This window comes from Thunnus maccoyii, chromosome 3 (assembly GCF_910596095.1).
Source record: "Thunnus maccoyii chromosome 3, fThuMac1.1, whole genome shotgun sequence".
Lineage (NCBI taxonomy): Eukaryota > Metazoa > Chordata > Actinopteri > Scombriformes > Scombridae > Thunnus > Thunnus maccoyii.
This window is the reverse complement of record NC_056535.1, coordinates 31987708-32015196: the sequence shown is the minus strand read 5'-3', so window position 1 is coordinate 32015196 and position 27489 is coordinate 31987708. Positions and strand designations below refer to the sequence as shown.

Here is a 27489-nt window from a genome sequence, read left to right as displayed (position 1 = left end):
TAAGAGCAGGGTTTGTGTAAGTATAGACATACAGTTGCTACTGTAATGAAGTCATGTCTTTAGTGTGATTGGATTTAACAATGATTGCCATTCAGTAGTTTCTGAAGGTTTAAAGTCTGCACACAGAGATACATACTGTGTATAACTGTATTATTCCCTGAACCTGAACACCTTAATGCATAAAGAACAGCAATACGGGTGAAACTTTTTCCTTCAACTCGTTAGACCTGAATTCACCTTTCCATTGAGGTTTTAGGATTTTTTTTCTTGTAAATTTCGACCAAAAACTAAAACCTGAACAAGCCTGAAGTTCATTGATTTATATCATGGCAACAGGAAATAGTAATTTCTCATTTGCTTAAATTAAGGATTCTGTGGACAAAGTTCTGGTCAACAGTTAAACCACTTTAAATCAGTATGCAAGGTAAATTAAAGTGCAGGTATCCATAGCAACACTACAATAACACTAAGTTATCAGTTAACTATCTGTGGTGAAGTTAAACTGATTGCTAACACACATTCAAAAACGGATGAGAGCTTCTCTTTATACCTTTTACAAATGCCCCATGGTATCCCGTCCCCCAACTTCATCTATTATGTTTGTATATCAGGACACTTTGTATTTCGGCACGATAAGTCGAATATGATTTTGATATAGGTGCAGTGTGTAGAATTTAGTGGCATCTAGCAGAAGGGACTTGGCATAAATGGAATATAATATTCATAAGTATGTTTTAATTAGTGTATAATCACCTGAAAATAAGAACTGTGGTGGTTTTGTTACCTTAGAATGAGCCTTTTATATCTACATAAGGAATGGAATACATTTATTAGGAAGCAAATTCAGTAGCATTGTTGCATTGTCTATTTTTACACAGTAATAATACAGTTCTATATATTTTCTTTTTTGTGTAGTTCTCTTCCACGGAGCCCGCCATGTTGCACCGCCATGTTTCTACAGTAGCCCAGAACAGACAAACCAAACACTGACTCTATAGAAGGCCTTTAACGATTTTTGTGAATGTCTGTAGGTTCACTGTAGGTTCTCCTACATGGAATTCTGGAGGATATATGTAAACTAGTATAGACATACAGGTAGACACACCGGCACACTGGTTGTGTAGAAGGAGTTAACAGTGACACTGATACTCTGAACCCAAGTCATCCATAACTGAGTCTTAATAAAGTCACAGGGGTGGGAGGAGGGAACTTTATATAGCACACTGCCAAGCATGAAGGACTGCATTAACATACACACTCACTGACAGCGTAAACGGCCTTCACACACACACACACACACGTGCAAAAACTACTGACACATGCTTCTCTCCTCTCAATCAATCCCTTTCTTACACTGTCAAACACACACTAGCCACACACTCCATGTGCTCCGTATGTCTCCATGTTACACACACACACACACACATGCACACCCTTGCGACTGTGGGGTCAATAAATCTCCCCATTAGCATTGAGATGTCTTCATCATAGTCAGTGTTGTGGAGCTGCCGCTATGACTCCATTTCATGCCTGGCTTAATGCATATTTGACCTTGATGAGCTTAACAGCCACACACACACACACTAACACACACTCCCATGTGTATATGAACATACACATTTGCATTTAAACACACACCTTCAACCTTGGAGGCAGCTACTAGGAGCCTTAAGGAGTTTTTCAAAGTCTCCGTGACAAAGGAAGTGCTTGTGTGTGCCACATTTCCTGTGATGGTTGTACGTGCGACCGCTGTGGCCTGTGCTTTCTGATTTTTTTGTGTGTGTGTGTGTTTGTTGTATGTTTGCATGATTCTGTGTGTTCTCCTTCTGTAATATAATGTTGTTTCTGTGTGCAAAAGTATGTAATAAGGGTGTGGAGGTAGTGATACAGTCTGCAACCTGTAACCAACTCGACTAAACTAAGATACAGAGAAGAAAGTAGAGAACAAGCTACAAAAGAAAAAAAAAAACAATGAAAAAAGGGATGAGAGGATGAAAAGGGAGGGAAAAAGTGAACAGAAAAGGCCAGAAAGGCAAGATGAGGCGCAGTGTCTCTACTGGTATTCATAGAATATGTTTGAAAATGTCAGTGAGTTTGAAAAATGCTTTTGGGAAGTTAGGAAACAACAGTTTACAAGCAAGTACTTTTTTCAGTGTGTGTAAAATGTAGCATGACTTTAGAGAAACAACATGAACTCAACGAGGAACAAGTGTCATGATTCGTGGTAAATATGACGCCATTTTTAAATCATAATATCAAGGAAACATTCTTGATGGTCGTATCGCCTCGTCTCCTCTTTGCTCACACTCTTTTGCTAGACTTGTCAGCTGTTCTTTGTTTGAAGCTTTGATCTATTTCTTTTCCTTTTTCTCAACCACACACACACACACACACTCACACACACACACACACACACACCAGTTGGAGCTTCAGAGTGACCCATGTGGCTGACTCATTCTTCATTCGTTTAGGGAAGCCAGTGTTTAGATTGGCTTATGGAGCCACTTTGGGCCACTAATGAAAGCACAGCCGTCATTAACATGCAAATAGCTCCATTAAGAAAACATAGTTTTAGACGCGGTTTTATATTACAGCACCTTTACTTCTGAGATACACACATACACACACGCATTCTCACTTCAATGAGTCTGCACGGCTGGCTGCTGTCAGAAGCCATATTGCCAAAGCTCTGAGCAAAATGTCATTTTATTTATTAAAACCACAATGAGAAGATTAAAACATGAACTATTTGATATTTCTCATCTGTCTAATAATATCAAATTAAAAGTTAATCCCCTCGTTTGTGCTTTTTTGCTCTTATTCTCACTCCTGTCTTTTAACATTTTAGCATGAAAGCATCCAAAAGAAAAAGTTCAGTTTTACTTGGCTGGGTTACAAAAAGTGGCCCTTTGCTCCCTCCTCTTCTTCCCTCCACACAGAACGGATATATGTATTGCTGTCACCTACTTTTACAATCTTCCTCTACTAAAACCTCCTCAAACCTTTTTTTTTCTTGTGGCGCAGCTCTTGACATGTGACATCCCCTCAGCATCCCCTCTGTCCCCGAACCCTCCATCTATCCCTCCATCTGTCCTGACTAATTTAGCCCATACACTCATCCAATCAATCTGTCTGCTCCTTAATTTGTGGAGAGATATTCCAATTAAGTGTGCTAACGTCATGCCCACCAATCAGGGCTCAGGGTGTTAAGTGACTCATTTAACTCATCGGTTGTCATCGGCGACTGATCCCTCTCTAACCAAGAGCATGTGTTTGCAGAGTTTGCAGTGTATGAGCAGTACATACATGAACTGAGTGTGTGTGTGTGTGTGGGGGGGATTTCTTTTTTGTCATAGAGGGGAGGTCTGTTGTCATGGTAACATCTCTCTCTCTCTCTCTCTCTCTCTCTCTCTCTCTCTCTCTCTCTCTCTCTCTGTGTTTTTCTCTCTCCATTAACAGACAGTAGCCAGCCATCGCTCGCCCAGCCCTCTCTGACCCTGCAGAGTTTTCCCTATGGAGGCTGTGAGTCTGTGGAGCTCTCATATCAGAGCGGTATGTGCACAGAACTTAAGTATAGTTAGTGAGTCACATTGTTATTTGGCTAGTTAGTCAGTCAGCCTACTAGGTGGCTAGTTAGTTATTCTATCAATCAGTCGTTTAGTTAGTCAGGCTATCCCTCAGCTAGCTAGTTAGGAAGTTTGAAAGTCAGTCAGTTAGTTAATAGCTAGTTAGTCAGTTAGACAGCCAGTCATTCAGTCAGTCAGTCAGTCAGTCAGTCAGTCAGTGTCTCAGTTAGTTAGTTGGCTAGTTAATGAGGTAGCCAGTGGGTCAGTCCATTCAGTTAGTTAGTTATAACTGGGCTTCAGACTTAAGACCCCCAAACATGGTGCTGAAGTTTTGTCATTGTATGGAAAACTTACACTAATTCCCAGTTCAAAGCAGTTGACCTCAGGTGTAAGTAGGGGCAGGACTGTTAGTATTGTTTATGTGGTGCTTGTTTCCACACGGACCTTTTAGAGCGACCCACTCGTGAAGAACAGTTGGCTAGAGTGTTCATTATGCCACGTATGTGAAGCTGTGACAGATTTAATAAATAGCGTAAGCAGCTGAAAAACCTTTAATCATCCGTTCTGTACAGCGTAGAGACTGGGTAGAATGAAACAAAGAGTATGAAGAATGTGTTGAACTGTGTGTTTCTGACATGCATTCAAGTAGTTGTCATGACACTAATTAAAAAGCAGCAACATATCATTTGCAAAGTGATAACTTGAATATTTTAGGCTGCAGAAGTACAACATCAGCACACTGCACAATGATGAAAGCTGCTCATTTTTTGGTGCCAGAGCTAAGTTATTGACCAGAGTTCTCACACATTTACAGTATTTTGCTAGTCAGTTGATTAACTAATTTAATGTGTACAGCTGTCATGTGATATATGCAAAAGTATGTGAGTGACACACTTATAGTAGTTAGTAGGTTTGTTGCCAGATTCATTAGTGCAGATCAGACTTATTAAGCGTGTTAGTTATCCAGAATATCAGAAAATCATTTACATAGTAAAGAAGGTGCTTATGTGACTATTTTATTGAATACATTGTATTGTTAGAAGATAATTCACACTTTTACTTAGCTTATTGGCTTGTGACATAGAAGTAAAAAGACTATGTAGACTATGCTTTTTTAGTTAGTTGAGTTGTTTAGAAGGATATTTAGCTTAAAACTGTAATCGTGTATAACGATTTTAAAGATCCTTCCATCCATCCTTCCACCTACTCGTCCTCCCACATAATTACTGTATCTATCCATCTGTTCCTGCTCATCTCTCTCTCTCTCTCTCTCTCTCTCTCTCTGTATAAATGTTTCTATTCCTGCAGGTCAGTTCCAGGCAGGCCAGTTTCAGCCGGCTATCCGAGTCGCCGACCTCCTCCAACACATCACCCAGATGAAATGTGGACAGGGCTACGGCTTCAAGGAGGAATATGAGGTGAAAAGACACACACACACACACAAACACAAACATACAAAGAGGCTTATAATGAGAACAACAGTAAAATGGACATCAATCTTTAGACTGACAATATTACAAGCAGCTATTAGGAAGAAGGTCAAAGGTCTGCAGCACCCAGATAATAGGTATAATAAAATGTTCCTGTAACCCCAGAATGTATAAATGAAACTGCTGGTAAAACAGTGTCAGAGAGAGGTTTTTTTTATATATATATAATAAAAACATGGCGCCATGCCTTGGGTGTATCCTTGCCTCTTGTTAAGTGCAACATGGGATATGCTCCAGCTGCCCCCATGAGGCAAAGTTTCAAAGAATCAAAGGCATTTTTGACTGGAAATGTATCTAACAATAATGTAAGTAAACAGGGGGAAATCTGAAACTGTCTCAACTGTTAAGAGATTGGATGCTCTTTTTGCAAAAAATGATCTGATGTGTCACAAATTAGTAATTTGCATCAGATATTTAACTTCTTTTTTTTTTTAAATTTACATAGAGTAATGTTTTGAATAATAAGTCTTTCCTGGGGCGAAGATGATCAGTTTTTAGTGTAAAATTTGATAAATGATCTTAAAGTTAAATCTCCGGCAGTATACTTTGGTAATAGGATCCCTTTATTTTGTGAACACAGCACCTGTATTTCCTCTCTTTCCTGGTTGATGTTTCCCTGTAGTGCAGTGTGTGTGTGTTTGTGTGTGTGTGTGTGTGTGTGTTTGGGAGTGAGAGAGAGAGAGAGAGATTATGGTATTGGATTTGGTTTTAATGAGGAAGGACGATTCTTATCAATTATTAAACTCTTTACCTCATCAATAATGATGATGAGAAAAACAAACAGGAAGACTGTAAAACTTTTTGTTCTCCCCGGTGTCTCTTCTTCTTTTACTCCTATTTATTTTGTCTACATCATGACTTTCTCTCTCTCTCTCTATCTCTCTCTCTCTGTCTGTGAAGACTGTCAGTCATCCAGGTCAAGGTTATCCAAGGAGGGTTGAATCAAGGACAACTGGATTTGGTTGTAGATACTTTTTTTCGCCTCTCATCCAAGGGGCTTCTTCAGTTCTAACTGACTGATTGGGAGTCCCAAGTATTTAACCTCTATGGGGTCATTATAAAGGTCACTGACACCACTTGGTTTGTTAGCGCTCCTGGCTGTTGTAACTGACAGTCGTTAGAGTTGTTGGAGTCACCTGAGGCCAACAGTCGGAGCTGTCACATGAGGCCAGATGTTGTTAAATCTTCTCGGGAAAGGATGAAAAGACAGCGTTGTAGGTGGGCGATAAGTGGTGTCGTAGACCTCCGTCTCTGTTGAGGGATGATTTCTCTACTTTGATGTAGATAGCTTCCTTCACTCATCTTTCAAAACCATCTGTCCTCCCTATTCGACAACAACATGCATATTTTGGATAGCGAGGACAGATGGTTTGAAAAGAAGATTGAAGGAAACTATCTACGTCAAAGTAGAAAACCGTCTCTCAAGAAGGGGAGGAGGTCAACGACACCTCTTATCGCCCACCTACAACACTGTCTTTTCATCCCAGGTGACTCCAACAACTCTAACGACTGTCTTTACAACAGCCAGGAGCACTAACGAACCAAGTGGGGTCAATGACCTTTAGTCAGTTAGAATTGAAGAAGCCCCTTAGATGAGAGGCTAAACATCTTCAAGTAACTACAACAAAGTCCAGTTGCCCTTGATTCAACCCTCCTCAGATTTCTCTTTCCTTTTCAGTTCATCCCATCCCATCTCTCCGTCTTTTCCAGTCTTCCTTATTACTATTTCCCACTCCCCTCTCCTTTTTTTATATAGAAGATGCTTCCTTTGTCTTCCTCTCTCTGCCTTTGCTGACTGTTTGTTTAGACCACAGTTTATCACATACAGACATTTTTATAATTATAATTTGTCACGGTCACTGTAGCATGGGCTCATTTTCCTTTCAAATCCATCTCTTCCATTCATTTATCCCTCTACCTAACTCTTCTTCTACCTAACCTTCCTTCACTTTATCTTTCTTTCATTCCCTTTGTCTCTGTTGCTGAAAATGAACCTTTGAAAAAGACGCAAGGGAGAGTCTGTTTCTTTCTCTCTCTCTCTATCCTCTCCCACCCACTCTCACAAGAATGAATATTTTCTATTACGTACTCTGCATGCGTGGTGAAAATTGTCCCTCTGTGATGCCGTACGTTATATTTTCATTTGCTTCCTGTCATTTTGGTTTATACCCACTGATACGTTTCAGGGGAGAGCAAATGTGATTTATTCCCCAGAGTGTGTGTGTGTGTGTGTGTGTGTGTGTGTGTGTGTGTGTGTGTGAAGGAGGCAGAGAGACACACAGAGAATAGAGTTTTATTAGTAGTGCTTGTAGCTGCCACCTGTCACTAACAGCTAATGGATAAAGACATAAACTGGGCAGGATACATATATTCATAAACACACATTATACAAACAATACATATATTTACTCTATCTCTGTTGATTGATTGTGTGGTGTGGTGAAGTGATGGTGCCACGTTCATGAGCATTTTGGATGCGTGTGCACGTGTGTGTACTACCACACCCCATATGGTGTCTCCTTGTCCCCCGTCTGTGTGTGATGTGACCTCGAGTGTTGAAGTCCATTAACCCCACTAACACCGACAGCAGCCACACCACACTCAGCATGTGGCTCCCCACTGGGATTACCCCCCTTTTTCCTTTTAACTAAGTATTCTGCATTGCTTGGAGACCGACCAGTTGGTCAAGTTAACTATTCTAACCTTTAATGAAATGCGGCTGACCTTGACCAAATCTGGTTTTCCTGACTGAACTTAATTTTTTATCAGATGAACCTGAAGAAAATTATATATCTAGTTGGAAATGCTGTACACGTGTCTTCTTTCTGCACAGTTTTAACCATTTAATTGAAGACAGGATAAACTGAAGTACCCACTCACTGGCACGACACACAGGTTGTGTGTGTGTGTGTGTGTGTTTCTCTCTCCACCCACCCCGCTCTGTTTTATAAAGAACATTAATAATCCCAAAAATCGACAGAATTTAGATGAGAGGAGTTTGATTAAGACTGTCTTGTTTTTTTTTCAGGTTGAAAAAGGGCAACCAACCCACACCTTATATGCAAATGCACACACACACACACACACACACGTACACATCCACGCATACACACATAACCCTCCTACAGAATCATCCTACCCGGTATGTCCAAAAAAACACCTAGTTTTGAGTCAATTACTGTGTGCACCATTAACATGATACAGAGAAAATTCATACATACAGTACACACACCCACACACACATGCACACACACACTCTCAGGCCCATATGCCACTTTAAAATAATCAATTTTCTGCTTGACTGAGCGATAAGTTTAGGTGTCTTTTTCTGTCACAGTGCATTCGTATAGTAGTGTGTGTGTGTATGTGTGTGTGTATGTGTGTGTGTATGTAGGTCATATCACTGTCTGAAAGTGAAAGCTGTTGTCTGGTCATCTTAAGCCCTTAATGGACTCAAAAAGGACTGTTCACTTGTCCCTATAGGAAGACTCTCTCTCTGTGTGTATGTGTGTGTGTGTGTGTGTGTGTGTGTGTGTGTGTGTGTGTGTGGTGTGTGACCTCTTCCAGTGTGTTATAATGTTCAAAAATAGTTCAGTGTCCATATGGCAACCTTTGAGAGTTGGGGTTTGGTTGCTTAGCACAAGCTTGAGACTAATCTTACACACACGTATTTTTATTATGTCCACATATGGGACATGAACATGTACTGTGGTGTGTGTACGCCAAATTATAGCACTCACTCATACACTCAAACGAACACACACGCTTGTCTATAGCACATACATGCACACACACACACATGCACATTTTGTCCTTGCTACGTTGGTAAGGCTTGTCACACAGGCCAGCATCACAGCAGGGAGGATAGACAATCTGTCTTCTCTCCTTCAACAAAGGACTAACAGAAAATTTTCTCTTTCAGACCAACCCAACACAACAATGGACCTAAACTTTTTTTTTGTCTCTTCTCTGCTCCTGTAGTGTTTACCTGCACTTTTTCATTTCAGACATCCAGGAATATATTTTATTCCATCTATTGTCAAGTTGCTCGTTGCTGCTGCTTGCTGCTTTTTTAATTCAGTGCAGGAATTCAAGCGTATTACCTCTGCCAGTAAAGTTGAAACAGGGTTATGTTTTCACCCCTGCCTGTTGGTCTGTTAGTTAGCAAAGTATCCCACATTTGGCTGAAATCTGGTGGACGGTTACCTGGCCAAAGGATAAACTCAACTGATCGAGATGCATAGTGCTGGGATTTCTGCCATTAGATGATTCCTAGCCATAACTTCTTTGCTGTGTTCAACATTTTTGGACATCCAAGTTGACTAATAAGCAGCCCTGCTTTTATGTACTTTTTTTTTTTTTTTGACTTTTCAGCAAAAGAAAAATAAAGCCAGGGAAATTAAAATAAAGTGGAGAGTTAGTTATTCAGTGTCTGCAGAGGAGGAGTGGACCTTGCACTTTGCAAGCTGCTCTTGGTATCGCTTTCACATGAATAGACTAACGTCACTGCTACTGTGAAAAATTAAGTTCAATATTCTGCTTTATCAACATTTAATCCTTCCAGCAAATATGTTTTGAATACTTAAATTATATTTAAGTGTCACCTTCAGGCTGACCTGTTTCTGAAAACTTTTGCATTTGAAGTCCCACACTGTAAGTGTTGCTGTCCACATTCTGCTAAACAATTGTTCACTAAAAGCTAACACTTGTATAAAGTAGAAGCACTGGATTATAAGAATGACAAATATAAGTTATGAAAGATAAAGCTGTTCATCTAAATCATTTTGTATGTGTATTTTAGATAATGAACTAAACTTAGAAACAGCTAGATTTGTATTTGTTTGTTTTAGTTTTGAACGTTGAATCATAAGTGACCTGCTTGTAATCTTCTAAAAACTCTTGGGTTGAGTTGTGTTATTTTTCAGTCATAATGCCCTCAGTGCTCCAAATGGTAAAGAGTATGGTCTGTTGCAAACTGTTGATCAGTTGATTATCTTTTCATTAATATTCATATAACTGTTTCAACTCCTGCCTGCCCATGTGTCAGTGTACAAGCTCTGGGCATCCGGCCATATGTGCATGCATATTTCTGTGTGTTCATACCTCAATATGAAAATATTTTTATCTGTGTGTGTGTGTTTGTGTGTTTTTGTGTGTGTGTGTGTGTATGCATGTGTACATGTGAATGTTCAGGCCCTAGCGGAGGGACAGACGGCACCCTGGGAAACGGCCAAGAAAGACGAGAATCGCAACAAGAATCGCTATGGCAACATCATCGCTTGTGAGTACTGCAATGAAATAGATAGACTGCTCCTGCAGTAATTTTTTGCTGACTGATTGTGGTATTCATTGACTTTGGTTGAGTTAGAACTTTAGTTCAGTTTGGTTTGATTCGGTGTGGTTTATTATGAGTCATTTATTTTAGTTCCTGTTGGTCTGGTTTGGTTTGGATTGATTATTTTGGTTTGGGCTGAACCGCTTCAGCTGGGCATCACATATATACACCTTAACCAACACAAGTGTTTTTCCATTAATTGTCCAGTCAAACTGAATCTTTAATTGGTTTGGTTTGGTATGTTTCATCTTTAATGGCTGGCTTTCACTGGTTAGCGATTTGGTAAAATAATATCAATTCAATGTTACGAAACCTTGATATTATATATTTCTTGAATGTCAACTATAAAAAACTGTTAAGAACCAACAGTTACATTCTGATACATTCCAAATATTAGGTTTGTAAGTATTAGCTTATTTTATTTAGATAAAGATGTATATTGAAAAAGTATCATGTTATTATTGGTTCAGAGACTCAAGTTTCGTCTTGGCACCATGTATTAGAACAGATCCATCCATCGGTTTGATAAAAGATGCTGCGGCACCAGGTGTACTGGGTGAAGAGACCTTCCTTTAGATTGTGGTCCAAACCTCTGTGTTGGCAACCATCCATCCTGCTGAAGTGTCCTCCATCAAGTCACTGACTTCCTCCAGCTCTTGGTGTGTTGCACCGTTGGACATGACCACTTGCTGAGAGCCAGCTGCTGGTAGAACTTGGTTTTGGTAGACAAATCACTCAAAATAAACACACTAGCTATAACATATTTATGAGATGACAACATTTGACATGAACATTTGACATCCTCACTACCTCTGACAGTGAGTCCAATTAAATCAAAGGACAAAACATATTAACAGCCATATTTAATAAGAGCCATCCTTTTCCAGACTATAATTCTGAACTCATTTCCTAAACTTCTGTAAGTCTGATACAGGAAACTACCATTGAAAAAAAAAATACTTTCAGTTTGCAGAGGGATTTTATTTCAATCCTGCCTGATGATCAAAGCCTGCAGCCTCTATTTTATTCAGAGAGACTTTTGTCAAAATGAAGCTTCATTTTGGAGCATAGGCTGCTGTAATGATTTGCAGAGTGAACCACATACTGTGAATGTAGCAGGAGTGTGTGTGTGTGTGTGTGTGTGTGTTTGGCCATTAGAGTGTGAATTAACATGTGAATACGATGCTGTGTAATATGTCAAGTGTTGTCTGCACTAATGATGTCTGTCTGATTGTATGTTCTTTAGGTGTGTGTGTGTGCTGGCATATTTGCAAGTCTGCCATTAGACCCATATGTATATACATGACCAGTGTAATGTAGAATATTCTGCTTGTGTGCTTACATTTTACAATTCATGTGTGTGTGTGTGTTTGCATGCACAGCTCCATGTGCGTGTACACACTCATTACAAGGGTTTAGATGTCAAGGCAAAGACACTGCACTAACCTGAAGGCTTTCAAATGAAACATTGCGCTGAAATGAAATAGCCTGTCAAGGACTTGATAACCAACAGGAATTATGATAAATTTGCTATTAGTACAAATCCTTTAATTACAAGAGCCTGGTAATGGAAACTGTCCATCTTGCTTGCTGTGATTGTACAAAGGCCATTTTCTTGGGAAAATGTTTTAAAAGGCCCCCAGGGAAATGACTTTGTGCGCTGTCTTTATTAGAACAAGGGGACGTAGCGAGACAGGCAGACTGACTGGCTGCGGCTAAAACTTTAAAATATGGGTAAAAGGTTTGTCTTTTTTTTTCTTCTGTCAGGTTGAACTTTAATTCCCCTTTAGAAACAAGGGATTTGCCTTCTGTTTGGGAGCTCGAGAGCAACAGTCTCAGAACAAATTGTCTCTCAATACATTGTAAAACTCATGTGAGACCTTTGATAACTATATTATCTTAGCGCTAAACCCCAATCATCATCTCCTCATTAGTAGCGGTTATGTTGGAGGGATGACTTCTACCAGAGGCAGAAAAAACATCTGGCAGGTGATATGACAGTATGTAGTATAATGTGAGACTGGATTAGCCTAAAGCAGACATTCACATCGGATTACTTTATCTGTAAACTGTGCAGAATATGGATAGATATTGCAAGATACATTTTCAAATACCACCTGTATTCCTGAATCCTAAGCCTGAATCTTACTTTATGTAATGTCCACTGTGAATCAATTTGATCCAGCAAACGGATGCAGTCTAGACCAATCTGTAAAAAGTCTTGAGTGTTGGTGAAAATCATGGACAACTGTTAAAACATTAGCCATTGACCAAAATTAAGCATGATTGTGGAGCTTGATGGCTTATATCCTACCTCAAACTGAAGAGTTACAGTAGGAAGAAGTTAGATGTTTTCTGAACAGCCAGCATGGTTTTGACTGACACTGACACTCGTGACTGTTTACAGATTGATTGGTTGATTGGTTGATTAAAATGAGATTTAGGAAACAAGTGGATCATGTGGATAAACTCTTTTATCATGGTATTTGAAAAAATGTATCTTGCAGTATAAATACCAGAAAAAAAAGAACGATGACACCCATAAAGTGGCAGCAGGAAGGGTTCATGTTAAGCCTCGCTGACGAAGAGATAAATGACATCTATGCTTACTGGTTAAAGCCTGATCCGGTCATCTGGAGAGTCATTTTCCTCTCTATCCAGTGACAGCACCTCTAACCCAAGCAAATGCTCGTTGAGCCTCGGCAGATCGCAACGAGGGATGCTAAATTTGTAGCCCTGCTCTGCACGAGATTTAAACCTACACTTGAGTTCGAACCATAAAAATCCCCTCAGAGGCAGCCGTGATAATCTTTCTATCCTTGTGAGGACGTTTGACTTTCCTGTGGCTGTTCTGTCACACTCCTCTTTCTTTTTTCCTTTCCTCTTCTTCCTCTTTTACACCACGTCTCTTCCTCCCCTCTCCAGGCTTAGTTTGGAAAAGGGGCTGATTCGAGTTGAAGTGTTAACACACTCTTTCTCCGGCCATCTGCCAAACACAAACGATTGATGCCATGTTTGAAATCCCTTTAGCACACTGAATAAATGTTAATCTACCAGCCTCCTGTCCTCCCATCTTCTCAGTGCTTCCCCTCCTCTCCCATCTCCCCACTTCCACTCTCAACTTTCTTTTCTCCTCTCATCATGTTTGCTTCCCTTTCTGCACTTTTGCTTTTCTTCCCCCCTCTCCCCCTCATTTCATCTCATCTTTTGTCTCTTCCCAACCCTTTTCCATCTCTTTTCCCTCTTGTAATTTACATTTTTATTCTATATTCGCCCTCTTTTCTCACTTTCCTGCTTTTCTTTTACTCCATCTGCTCTCCACCCTCTCATCGTTTCTACTCTGCCATCCATTACCTCCCTCTCCTTTTCTCTTGTTGTGTCATCTCTCTTTACCTCCTCTCCCTTGCTTAAAAAATTCACCTTCACTTTCTTTTCTTACCTTTTACTACCACACTTCTCCCTTTCACTCTCTCCTCTCCTCTCCTCTCCTCTCCTCTCCCTCTCCTCTCCTTCTCCATTCATTCATCTTTTCTGATTACCTCTGACAGTTTATGGGTTGAGGCAAAGCGCAGAAGTGTTTCCTCATTACAGGCATCTGTCTGCTTCTATTTCCTCCTCCCTTTCCTCCTCTTCACTACTTCTTCTCCTTTTTTTTTTTCTTCTACTCCTCAGCCCTCAGTTCATAGAACAACCCTCCCATATGGTCATTTATAATTCAACAGAAGCATGCCTTCAAAATAAACAGATTTATTGGCAAGCATTTACATATCTGCAAAGAGAGAGAGGGTATGTGTGTGTAATGCACTGTGTGTGTGTGTGTGTGTGTGTGTGTGTGTAGGTCTGTGTGTTGTCAAGGAGAGCTAAGGTGAAGAAGAGGTGGTGTGTTTCAGTGTGTGCTGTCATGTGCTTGTTTTTATGTGTATTTATGCTTTAAACTGATCTTCATGTGCACTCTTACACACATACTAATGCATGTTTTTTGTATGTTATTCTATTAGTTAGCTTATGTTGGGATGTAAACTAGCTGTTGGCAGCTGTGGCTAAGAGGTAGAGCGAGTCGTCCACCAATCGGGAGATTGGCGGGTGGGTTCCCAGCTCCTCCAGTCCACATGTCAACATGTCCTTGGGCAAGATACTGTACCTGAAATTGCTCCCAAAGGCTGTGCCATCGGTGCGTGTGTGTGTGAATGCATTAGATACTCCTCCTAATCAGCAGATTGGCGCCAGTTTATGAATGTGTGTGTGTGAATGGTGAATGTTGGCATGCAGCATAAAGCGCTTTGAGCAGTTGGAAGACTAGAAAGGTGCTCTGTAAGTGCAGTCCATTACTTAAGGTTCCATTAAGGTTCCAGTGTGGTAAACGAGTGTAGTCAGTTGGTAGTTTTATTTTGTAAAAAGTCTTCCTCATATGTTTCCTGACTGCTGAGAAGAAGCCAACAGCTCATGGTGGGTTGATGGTTAACTTATGTGGAGACAGTAGAAAGTGTTGTGTCTGTTGATTCCACTCTTAAAAAAGTAAAACAATTCACATGAAAAAGGTCTTCAGATGCGCCTCAACTAGACAAAGATGTGAATTATTTTACTGTGAGCTATCGCTGACACTTGACACTCTTTCGTCGTGATTCAGATGAAGTCAGCACTTAGTTTACCTTTCTCTGGAGCTCAGTAGAGAGAAAAAACATGGCAAGGTGTTTATCTAATATTACATTCAGGAACCAGTCTGTATAACCTACGCATTTGTAATGATCATTGATTTGCTTATTGATTTCTGCTTTTTTTTTCATCACTGGGAAAACTGCACAATAAACCTCAGAAAAAATCAAAGGGTTTTTTTTTTATTGAATGTAATATTTCTCTCAGACAAGCGGTCTATCATTCTTAATGTCTTTTAGTCATTCAGCTCTGGAGAATTTAGATTCCCTCTAAGCTTCTGCCAAAAAAACAATGTGGAAACTCAAACTCACATAATCCCTCAGTTCTCATGTACTGCACCTTATACATAACTTAAATAATAATGGTCTATCTATCTATCTATCTATCTATCTATCTATCTATCTAGCTATCTATCTAGCTATCTATCTAGCTATCTATCTATCTAATCTCTGCCCTGTTTCCTTCTCATTCTTCATAGTTTCTGCCTGTCATTACGTTTACTTTCATAAATGAAGCAGCATTATAGAGTTAAAATGATGTATACAGTTAACTCTTGGCTGCACAATTGGACTCAACTGAAAATGTTTCTGTTTGAGAGAAACTTCTTGCTGACCCCATAGTTATATGACTTTGCTTCATTATTGTAGAGAGACAAGTGGAAAAATGGGAAAAAAAATCTTCTGGTTTTAAAGATTTGAGATCAACTAGAGTTTGAGTTTTCACAAAAAAGTCACATCACACTGGGTAAGTGTGTGACTTGCTAGCAAGTGAACAGCTATAGTGAATGTCAGTGCATTGGTTGTACTTATTTACACTTAAAGCCTCTATAAACCAGTGTTTGTGTGGTTTAATCACATTTTACTGACAGTAGTGTGGGAACATAAGCAGGTAATCCTAACGTTGCTCTATCCTGACTGGTTAATGAAATTTATTGGACTTTTTCCAGCTGAGCCCTGGACACTTCAAACCAGTAAGAAAAAACTCAAAACACAAATACAGAAATCTGTCATGTGAGGGGAAAAAAACTACTACATAATGAGAAGCTGACTGGGAAATTTGTTTCTTCAGGGCCTTTAAATACTTCCGCAGTCGAGGTGAAAATCTGCTTCATGTCTGCTTCATACCAACGTGTGCTCTCGCTCTCCTCTTCTTCTCGCTCTCTCTGTTATCTTTTCTGTCTCTTTGTCTCCCCCTTTCTCATTTTTCTTTTCCCCCTTATTCCCCATCTGTCATTCCTCCGCTCTCTTGATCTCTCCCCTCTCTCCTATTTCCTTTCTGAACTTAATTTATTCACTATGTTTTCTTGCATCAACTGTATCTCTCTGCCCTGCCTCCCTTCCTTCTCCTGTTCTTTTTATCTTTTTCCCCCCCTCGCTCCTTTGACCTCCCCTTACTACTTATTGTTCTGTGCCTTTGTTCTGTCATGATTCCCTTTCTTTCTCTCTCTCTTTCTCTATCTCTCTCTCCCTCACACACACACAAACACACCCCAAAGCCCCTCTTTCCATTCACTAATGTATACTGGTGTTCAGGTGAATGAGAATCATTACACAGGCTGTCAGTCTTTGCCAGGCACTGTTATTATGCACACACACCCTTCACCCGGTGTTACACCTCCAAGTATCGCTGGCATAATCAGTATCCCCTCCTGCATCGTGTTGCTTCTCATTACAGCGAAGGTTATGTGTTCTGTGTTGCGTGTGTGTGAGAGAGAGAGAGAGAGAGAGAGAGAGAGAGAGAGAAAGTGAGTGAGAGGGTGAGGGCATCTTGTTCCTGGGAGTGTGTGCAGGTTTGTGTATGAAACAAACAAAGCAAGAAAGGTTTGGAAAGCAAGCACAGTTGTGTGTGTGTGTGTTAGCTTCATATGCAGCTGTACATAGTTTGACTCCCCTTCTCTGGCGCCAATTCTCAAAATGTATGACCAAGTCTTTCACGAGTCTATGCCCCAATATACATATAATGAAAAAGACCACATAGGTCGTTTTGTACCATGCACTCCAGAACGACCCATCGGAGCGAACGTGACACTGGTTGGAAACGGAGAGTGAACAGCGGTTGAAACTTGAAGCGAACAGCGGTCTCCTAATCATAGGTTGTTTTCGGCAACTGAATTTACGAACTATAGTGTTGTTTTTTTCTTGGGAGGACAAGCGCCGATTTTTTTTTAGCTGCTGGCGAGCTGGCCGACAGCCTGGTACAACAAAAGGACGAAATTCCTCTGAACAAAAGAATACATACCCCGAGCTGTCTCACACACAAACAGTTATACATATGTGTACGCACACGGTAGCACATACAACCTGAATGAATAAGAACCTGCAGTCCACACACACACACACACATGCATAGACACTCTCTACACACTCAGGCTTGTACAGATCACAGCAGTGTAGTTTGTGCTGTATTGCTTGCAGCGCTGTTGCAACATTATTCCACCTGCAGACCCACAGAAAGAGGAATTTGTCTGTTTTTTTTGTTTGTTTTTTTGAAAATTCTGTGTTGCTACATATAGATATTAAAAAAAAATGAAGAATATATCCTGAAACAGATGTTGTGGACACACAAAACATTGCGCCCCATGTAACTGTTGACTCCAACAGGCTCCACTACATGGATTTGCTCAAATTCAGCTACAGTAGCATTAGTGAGGTTGGCCGCTGATGTTGGGCGATACGCTCCAGCTCACAGCGTTCCAGTTCATCCCAAAGGTGTTGGATAATGTTGAGGTCACGGTGACGTTCTTTCACATCAAACTTTTCTTTATGAGCTTGGCTTTGTGAAAAGGGGCGTTGTCATGTTGAAAGAGGAAAGAGCTTCCCCAAATCGTTGTCACAAAATTGGAAACGCCTAGCCTGAACAACGTCCCTCGCATCAGTTTTCCTCTCCCACATCGATTCCTCTGCTTTGAATAGAAATACCGTTTGTTAAAGAGTGACAGAGCAAAAACATAAAGCATCAAGAGACAAACAGGAAGAAAAGGATTCTCAAGGAAAGACTGATTACCCCCCTCCCCCACCACCACCACCACCACCACCTCCACATGATGAAATGGTTTCTGTTGCAGTTCCTAGCAGGGGGGGAAGCACACAGATAATGGTGATAATGAGGCTGTTTTAATGCAGCGGCGTTATTATTGATACTGTTGACAGTGATTGCTGTTAATCATTGTTCCTCTTCAGAAGCACTCGAGAGCTTCAAAGACACAGTGATGACAATACATGTTGGATTTTGATGCTGATTTTATAACAATCTCTGTTTACCCCCCCCCCCCCAAAAAAGAAAAGCATCCAGTGGTGAAGGGAGATGATGAAGTTTTAATTATGATTGTATTTTTAATTAGAAGGCGGAGGATTGTAAGTTATCATATTTCATCCTTCTAAAACTTCAGGGGGTCGACTATTCAATATCTGTTGATAGCTGGTAATGATGAGCTGTGATCATTAACAGTGTGTGATAATTGATTGTTGATGAATTAATCCGAATTAATGAGATGCGTCGCTGTCTAGACGTTTATACGATACCGGCTTTCTTTTGCTTGATCCATCCAAATTGACTAGATCTCTGTCAGACCACCTACCTTTCTCCTAAACTCCTGGGGTAATTGTCCTAAAAGGCTGCTGAGTGGATCATCGGGCTACCACGACGGTTTCATTTCACATGTCAGAATTTTTACCAGGAAAATGAGTTGCAGGATTAAGCAGCAGAGCTCAACTCAACTAATTCACTTCTCATAAACCTAATGAGTCGCTGTCTGCTATCATACCACCACTTATATGCAGATAACTTTTCCTCCTCAGTCTGGCTTGTGAACGGCCTTCTGCAGGGAAACACTTAGTGCCATTAGACTGAGGAGAAGATGTTCCTCGGACAATCGGAGACGGGATACTAATGAGAAGAGGGTGTCAGTTGGTCAGTGGGAAAAAAAAAAGATGATTTGCTGTAAGAAGGGCTAACAAGATATATCTTCTTGTGATCGCAAGCTCATTAGGCACTGAAGTGTTTCAGACAGGAAAAAAAAACTGTCCTTTACTTTATTCCTTACTTTTTAGTTAATATGGAGGGAGCTAAGCAGCTGTATCAGCTCTGAAGCTATAATATTGGACATACAGACAGGGGGTGAAGTACGTTTTGACCCTTCATATACCTGTCTGTCTGCTTTGTGGACTTCAAGATGACTCTTATTTGTTGCAGGTGTGATGTTAAAGGAAAGTAGGGACTGAGGATGAAGAGCAGGTGTATCTGTGCATCAACTCACTGTCATAACACTGAAGATATGTCAGTGTCTTATCAAACTGTGGATGCAGGAGAGAGCGCATGCATGCTCGTGAGAAGTAGATGGAGAGTTTAATGATAGAGGATGTTGTACAGATTGTAAAGTCATCTGAGGAAAACTTGGGAAATTTGTTCTAAAAAAACAAATTAAACTGACCTAACATGACTTGATGGAGGGCAAAGAGATGCACAGAGCACATCTGGATAGTCGACATGTGTAATGACATTATGGAAACTATATTTGCAAGAGTTTGATGGCACTTTATGAATATTAGTCATAATATTAAGTAAAATAAGTTTACATATATAGACATTAAAACTAAGCGCAAATGGCTGTGATCTGTTTTTATGATAGTTGCCAAATCTCATGGTTATAAACAAAACTAAATGCTATTTGACATATAGGTATAAATCACATTGCCATATGTTTATACCATAATAAAGACCAGGTTCTGTTCTTTAAAGTTAAATGAACTTGCAGTCGTCAATTTATTTTGGTGTTTTGAGAATAAGTAAGTAAATGCTTCTTTAAGCACTAATTGTAGCATCACTATATACCACCAGTGTCTAAAGGGTTAATAACAATATCATAGTAAAATTGATGCCAGAATCTTTTTTTTTTCCATATTTCTGTGTCCTCAGTGAAACCCACTAGAGTTTAGTGTTACGATAGACTAATTTAGTCCCAGTGTGCTACTTAAAAGTGAAAAGAGAGCTGTAATACCTTCCCTCTCCCTCTCTCTCCTTCTCCCTCTCTTTCATCTCTCTCTCTCTCTTTTGCTCCTGACAGCCTTCAAACAGCTGGAAACAGCATCTTGAGGTGTACGTTTGTGTGTGTGCATTGCGTGTGTGTGTGCGTGTGTGTGTGTGTAAGTTGACAACATTCTGAGTTGTTTGACACATCAGCTGCAGGGAGCTCTGGTCTTAATAGGCTATTACACACTATAATACCCTCCAACACACACACACACACACACACACACACACACACACACACACACACACAGGTATGCCAACACACTGACACAGGGGCACCACACACACACACACACACACACACACACATGCATCTGTAAGCTTAAATGCTGACGCTGGAACACACACATCGCTTTCAAAAATGCACACACACACGCTTTTCAACACACAACCTCAAGATGTTCCAGAACATACGAGCATACAGGGAAGTAAAGAAAGACACACTTTAACACACTTACACGCTATTCAGTCTCTCACACACACACACTTACACTCCATCACACATGCTATTAAATTCCCTAATGCCTTGAGCCGGGCTGACAGCGGAGTGTATGCCGTGAGTGAGTTGAGCTCCACAGGGAGTTAACTGATTAAGTATATCTGTGACAGACACAATCCCTGCTTACTGGCTACTGAAAAAGGAGGCAAGAAGAGCAGAAGGAGGTGGAGAAGAGAGGAGATGAGAGGGAAGGAGAGCACAGAGGAGTAAAAAAATCTTGTTCAGCAGTTTCAAATTGCTACTCTGAGCTTTTTTTTCTCCCCTCTTTAAAGTACCGGCTCCATCTGTTTATGTGGACATTTAACCGAGTTATACCTGTATTCAGCAGTGCAGTTAACGAGCAGCTTGTCATGTTAAGGTGCTAGATTGTGTTTTTAAACCCCTGTTCCATATGTTTCTGTATGTGAAAGAGTGAGTACTTGTGCTTTTTTGAAATTCAAGTATCACTTCAAACCTGAGTATCTAGCTAATGCCTCAATAAACACTTGAGTGACAAACCATGAAGGCAACAAGAATGTGCTTCATATCTTAGATCAGTAGTTCCCAACTGGTCCAGCCTCAGGGTCTAGATTTTCCCTTAGATATCAGGTCACGGTCCACATGTTGACCAACTTAACACTCATTCAGTGTATTTCCACACATCGATTCCACATTTTAGTGGATTCAAGGACATTTTTGTCGTGAGGAGACATTGCTAACCGCTACAAGCCCTTCACAGAATGAAAACTAAAATAACCTTAGTACAGATGAGGCTTAAAGTTGTATTGCATTTATTTTTTCTTCTTCTTTGTATTCAGTGTTAGTAAAACCAAGCTGGATATATTCTCTGTCAGTTTTGTTCAGCCTGTTGTGGAGCAAACTTCTCTGGAAAGACAGTCAGTCAATGGATGTGCAAGGTGAGAGTCACATGACTCACAAAGCCAACATCCATAGGTTACTCCTTCACTTCCATAGGTTACTCCTTTACTTCAAAGTAAATCAAAGTATCTTAAATAAGTTTTTTAATAAGTTGATCCAAATGTTTGCGACCCGCTCAGATTGAACTCCCACCAGTTGGGAACCACTCTCCCAGATCACTGTATGCTGATGATATTTTAATCTCCATCACAGGAAACAGAAGAATCAAGGAGAGGATGAAATACAGTATTTTAGTATCATAAATCTCCCATCATACATCTTATCTGTATTGGTACCACTCTATGCTACTGTATTATCTATTCTAGTCTCTCCCCAACATAGTCAAACAAGACCTAATGGGCATATTGAAGCATTATATTCTTTCTCCAACAGCAAGCTCTGTTACACTTCCTTGCTCTTTCCAGGCAGTTGGAAAGACAATGGCATATAAAATGTATAAAATGCATAAGGAGATTGATGCGGTTTTTGTTCAATCTCAAAGACTCAGCAGTTATTTGAACCAGTGCTGAGATTTCTGGCTTTCTGGCCTTCTCTTGTGAAACTAAAACCTTATCCACCCGGATTTCAGTCACATTACATTTCAGCTGCAACTCCTGTTTGCAAATCATAAAGTCTTTGTCATACTGCTATTAAATATAGCCATATTTTTTTTTATTTTAACTTGGTATTTTATCATTTTTTACATCACTAGCTCTGTTTTTATCATATAAGCAATGGAATAACATTATGATTCAATTATGTGTGGTAAAAATATTTTTACTTAGGGTTAGTTTAAGGTCTTGGTCAAATTTTAGAAGCTGAAAAAAACACGTCAAAGAAGTAAAAGTTCTTTCTTGCATATCCCCACAGGGAAATGTCATGTTCTTTTGTAGAAATAAAAATAAAAATCCAATCCCCAGTATTGTTGGGGAGAAGAAAAAAAAAAGAGAAAGTTGAGAAAGCTGAGGCAGAGATTTGTAGGAAAAGAAATATAGTCTATAATTCATAGTTCAGCAAAGGTCATAGATCATTTAAATTTCCAAATATGATTCAAGTTGGCCCATGCTCAGTAGAAGAATTTCATTAGTACTGTTTTCAGTGGAGGATTTCAGTATTATATAACCTAAGCACTTCTTAAATGTCTTTTTGCCTCATCATGTGAGAACAATCTTGGGAAGATACTGGCCTTATAAAAGCAATAAAAAAAGCAGTATATTCACGAAACTGGAACATAATGACTCCATCGATTATCTTCTGCCCTCAAACAGAATATTATGTGGGTCTTATTTTTGGTGATGAGTAATAGAAAACCTCCTCATGACCTTTGATCTTTAAGAGAAACCAAAAACAGCTGTTCCTGTTTTGCTGTTGTGGTACGAATACAGTCATTAGGCACTGGTGGCTCCTGCTCATTTTATTTGTGTGCAGCGGCTGTGTGTAGGCTCTCAGTACATACAATCTGATCTGATGTCTCCAAATTACAGCTTTCTGCTGCATTCGGCTGCCCCTGTGAATCTCTCCAAGATAAAAACACAGAAGTCTATTTTGTTTGGCCTTTTCTGGACCTCTCAAGTTAACAAGTTCTCCTCAACAAAACTTTTACAGTGGCTGCTGGGGTAATGACAAGACTTGGTAGAGAAGAGGAGAGAGAAAAAGATACTGAGAGAGAGAGAGAGGGAGAAAATGAAACCAAACTAAAAGCAGAGAGGAGGAGGAGGGAGTTGCAAGGTCATGAGGAGAAGGAGACTCAGGAGTGGAGCTCATTAATGAGTAATGGGTTCATGACCCCTCGCCCTTGGACACCACAGCTTCTGATGACTCTGTTGTTACTCCAGTACTGCAGACGCCAACATGAGCCAGTGTGCACATACTGTATCTGCTCTATATATCTGTATTTATATATCAGATCTAGATATAGGAGACAGGGTGGAACATACACACACATGATTCAAGTATATCTGAATCTAGATCTCAATCTGGCCGCTGGAGATCTTGCAACCGCAGATCATTTGAGCCTTGGTATGATATTGGAATTAGTTTTACTTTACAGTTAGATTTTAATTAAGGATAAGTTTGTAACATCAGGCTTAAGTGAGTTGGAATGAATGCATCCCATACAGTGTAGTCATGATGTTGTGGTTGGTTTACGTTTGACACCAAAATCTTTCTTAAACTTGCTGTATTCTTCGCTCACACATGTGCTCACATACCGTACACTAATTAAAAGAAATCTTTAATTTTCTTTCTCTCACTCACTCACTCACTCACACACAGACTAAGGTACACACACACACACACATACATACACACACACACTGTCAGCCTCTTCAAACCTGTGGCCTGTGTCCAGATCTGCAGTGTTTGCAAGCCAGTACCTCCTGCCATCTCAGCCCAATTAGAAGCTCCCCTCCCTGGGCAGAGAGGAGTGGAAAGGGGCCCCTCCCTCCCTCCCTCCAGCTTCATATTGGTGGCTCTTGTGTTATGACAGCCTCTGACACTAGCCCTGTGTAATTACTGCTGTCTGAAGGAGTGAGACAGCATGGGGCAATAGAGAGAGAGGGAAGGATAAAAAAAGGTAAATGAAGGAAGACAAGGGAGGGAGAGTAGCAGGCGGGGACAATAGATAGAATCAGCCAAGCAAAGGACGAAAAAGAGGAATGCAGGAAGAGACAGAGAAAGAAGAAGAGAGGAAGAAGTGGTAGAAGTCAGAAGAAAAGAGAGAAAGAGGGTGGGGAAGTAGAGGAAGGCTGGCAGACTAGCCCCTGTTGTGTTTGTTTTTACAAGCAAGGAAAGTGTGTGTGTGTGTGAGAGAGAGAGAGAGATGGTTAGTGTGTGTGAGAGTTGTGAGTGAGAGGATGAGAGAGCTGATAGCTGATGGCAGTATCTTGTACCTGCAGAGTGGAGTCATGCTGCCACCATTGTTGTCATTCAGCCCAGAGATGGAAAATTACTCTGATAGAAGCTTTACAAATAATTCTCCCCAAGGTGATCCTAGAAATGATAAACAAGGAGCGGATTCATTGCGAGACTCATATCATATGCAGCTATTCTGTGTTGTGATTTATGTTTAGTAGCATTGTTCAGTGCCAGTGGAGCGAGTTATGTTCATATACTGCAGTAAAAAGTGAGGTTTGGCCTGTTCGATGGGCCTGTGAGTGATTGACTTCAACACTAGCAACCCAGATTTGTGTCTCATACTTGTAGTGAGTTTTTATACTTTTCTGTGATGATTGAGGAATTGTATAAGACATGTCTCCTGCCTTTCTGACATCAGGGTAACTCGCTCCAGGGTTTTTCCTGAGGGAAGACACTTAGAATATTGGAAAACACTACACAATGTGTCCTCCATGGTGGTCTTTAAGTCACATTATGATGATGGTGATCATGGCGCCTTAAATTCCTGCTTTAATTTAGACACATAAGACTACAGGTTGAAACCTGAATAATCCTGACAAATTAAATTGCATTTTTAATGACTGTGTGATTGGAAAGGAGGGACCAAAGACAGACTTTCAGTATCAGGAATGTCAACAACCATGGCGTCATGACAAACTAAACTTTCCGTCTGGTCTCCATGAGGCGTCTTAGATGCAGAATAGTTTGTCTTGTGCAATAACACCATACATGAACACTGTTAGGCTGATATAGTCTAATCCAGTTATAAATCAGTGTTTTGTTATGTAAATGGAAAATACTGCATTTATATGTGAACTTAGACTAATATTTCAATTTCTTTTATATATATATATATATATATATATATATACAACAAAGAACATATCCACCCACCCGTATCACCCACCTAAACATAGAGTACACCCACCTGGAGGAGCAGAAAGAAAATATATATAATAACCTATACCTTATCCGAGCCCTGTTGTAAATACAAATTGAAAAACTGCTGAGGGGTTCCTGGACCCCCTAAATGAGTATTTTATCTTCTCCAACTGTATGAATTGCATCAGGTCACTTGTTTTAAGTGGATTTGTTGATTTCCAGTGTAATAACATTCTTATGTGTGCAAACAGTGTCATAAAAGCAATGATGTTTTTATGATTTTTCCTTATTGTAGAACGTTTTCTATCTGTGATACCAAATATGGCTGCTGCTGCTGCATTGGGTTGGAGAAAGTGCTTTACAATTTGCCTCTTGTTCACCCATTAACACACTCACATTCACATAGCAATGGTAGCAAGCTATTATGTAAGGTGCTGGCCTGGATATCGGAAGCCATTCGGGGTTCAGTGTCTTGCCCAACAACACTTGGGTGTCAGGGATTGAATGGCCAACCCTGTAACGGTTAACCAGCTCTTCCTCCTGAGCTGCAGCCAGCCGGTACGTTAAGTTAGAACATGTAAAAAAAAAAAAATACTGCGGCTGTGCTTTCTCTAAAAAATGTGAAACTAAACTTTTTTAGCTGGCAAACATGATAAAACCAAGATTTTACATATTGATTCAAAACATAAGACAATGTGATTTAAAGGTTGATGTAATTGATGCCACTCAGCTGCTAAACCCCAAACAGATTTGTGCAAATAATGATTATAATCATCTTTATATTCGGAGCACTTGTTATGCTTTTCTCACATTTTCAACTGCATCTCAGTGTCTTCATCAGAGTTAAATATTCAAATGTGTTCCAAAGGCTCTTATTTGTTTAAATAGGGGTTAAAAGTGACAGGAAAAAAAAGGCCTCTGCAATTTTCTGCTACTTATGATTATTTTTACTCCACCGAAAGCCTCATTGTGTGTAAGCCATGAAAAGAAAAATTCAACACATCTATTCTAAGATATTCACCAAAAACAAAAAAGAAAAAATGTTAACGCCTACTTGACAAAATGATTGCTCCTATGCCCCCGCTATAAACATAGAGGAAATGGGTTACAATTGAAGGTGTGAGTCATCGACCAAACAGTGGGGCTGCTCGTATAAAAGCTCTGTTTTCAAGGCACTATTTCTTTGAGACAGATTTGAGCTTTGATTCAAAGTGGGTACTGCCTTTACAGAAATGACTTTTTCAGCTATAATCTAAGCTATAAGCCCTGCAGTTGCTTTTTTTTCACCTTTTCAGGGTATAATTAGCTTTTGAAATACCAACTTGTGAATTTCAAGAGGTACAATTCTTCAAAAGCAGAAACCTGAAGCGTAGTGAAAATGTTGATCTTTCATTTTCTGACACAGTTCAGAAGTCACAGGTTTTTCCTGCAGGTAGCAGACCAGCTTGCAGGCTAACCGTAGCCAGCTAGTTTTGCACTTGCTTTAAGCTAGGTTTCACCTCGCTGTAGCTTTGCATCAACAGTAAAGTCATATGCGTAAGCGTTTCATTGACTTCAAAGAAACACAGAGGGATCCTTTTTTAAATTTCCCCCCTCTGTCACAGTTTTTTTTTTCCCATTCTCCTTGTATCCCAGCTGCCTTCTCTTCCTTCCTCATCCTACCTTAAACTTGCTATTCTCAGCCCTGCCTCTTCTTTTTTTTTACCTGCTTCTCTCTCCTCCTCTCCTTCTTCATACCCTTCCCCTTTCACCCACCTCCTCTCTCAGAAAAATCTTATTTCTAGCAGTAGTATCATTATAATATCTCAGTGAATGAAATTAAGAGAGGGGTGAACTGGAGCAGATCATCACAGGAAAGAAAAAGTCTCGGTGAGAGAGAAAAATAGAGATAATCAGACTTAATCATGTCTGCTTCATCTGCAATTACCTGCCGTTGCTACGTTACGACTAAACAAAATCACTGCCTCCCATTAGCCATAATCACCCCATATGTGCCCTGGATGGCTATTAGAGCCCAGAATAAAATAATCGACATTCAAAAGAAAAAAAAAAGAAAAAAACAAAAAAACAAATTCAGTTTTGTTGACAGTGGCTCACACAAAAGAGCCATGCTTGTGCTGATGAGAGTGGCTCATTGATATCATCCGATATTTAAAGCAGGTCCAGGATTCAGGGCCACCGTTTAAAAAAAAGGTACTAAGGAGAGGTTAGGAAACATTGTTAAGATTAAGCAATGATTGAGCG

General features: G+C 40.1%; 1 protein-coding gene across 1 annotated transcript in view; it reads left to right on the top strand.

Moving 5' to 3' along the window:
• Nucleotides 1–27489, top strand: part of ptprt (protein tyrosine phosphatase receptor type T) — a 289634-nt gene that overhangs the window by 224502 nt on the left and 37643 nt on the right. The window contains exons 21-23 of the mRNA XM_042406727.1: nucleotides 3460–3552; nucleotides 4875–4984; nucleotides 10250–10337. Of these exons, the coding sequence (XP_042262661.1) occupies nucleotides 3460–3552; nucleotides 4875–4984; nucleotides 10250–10337 (291 nt within the window). The remainder of the gene's footprint in view (nucleotides 1–3459; nucleotides 3553–4874; nucleotides 4985–10249; nucleotides 10338–27489) is intronic.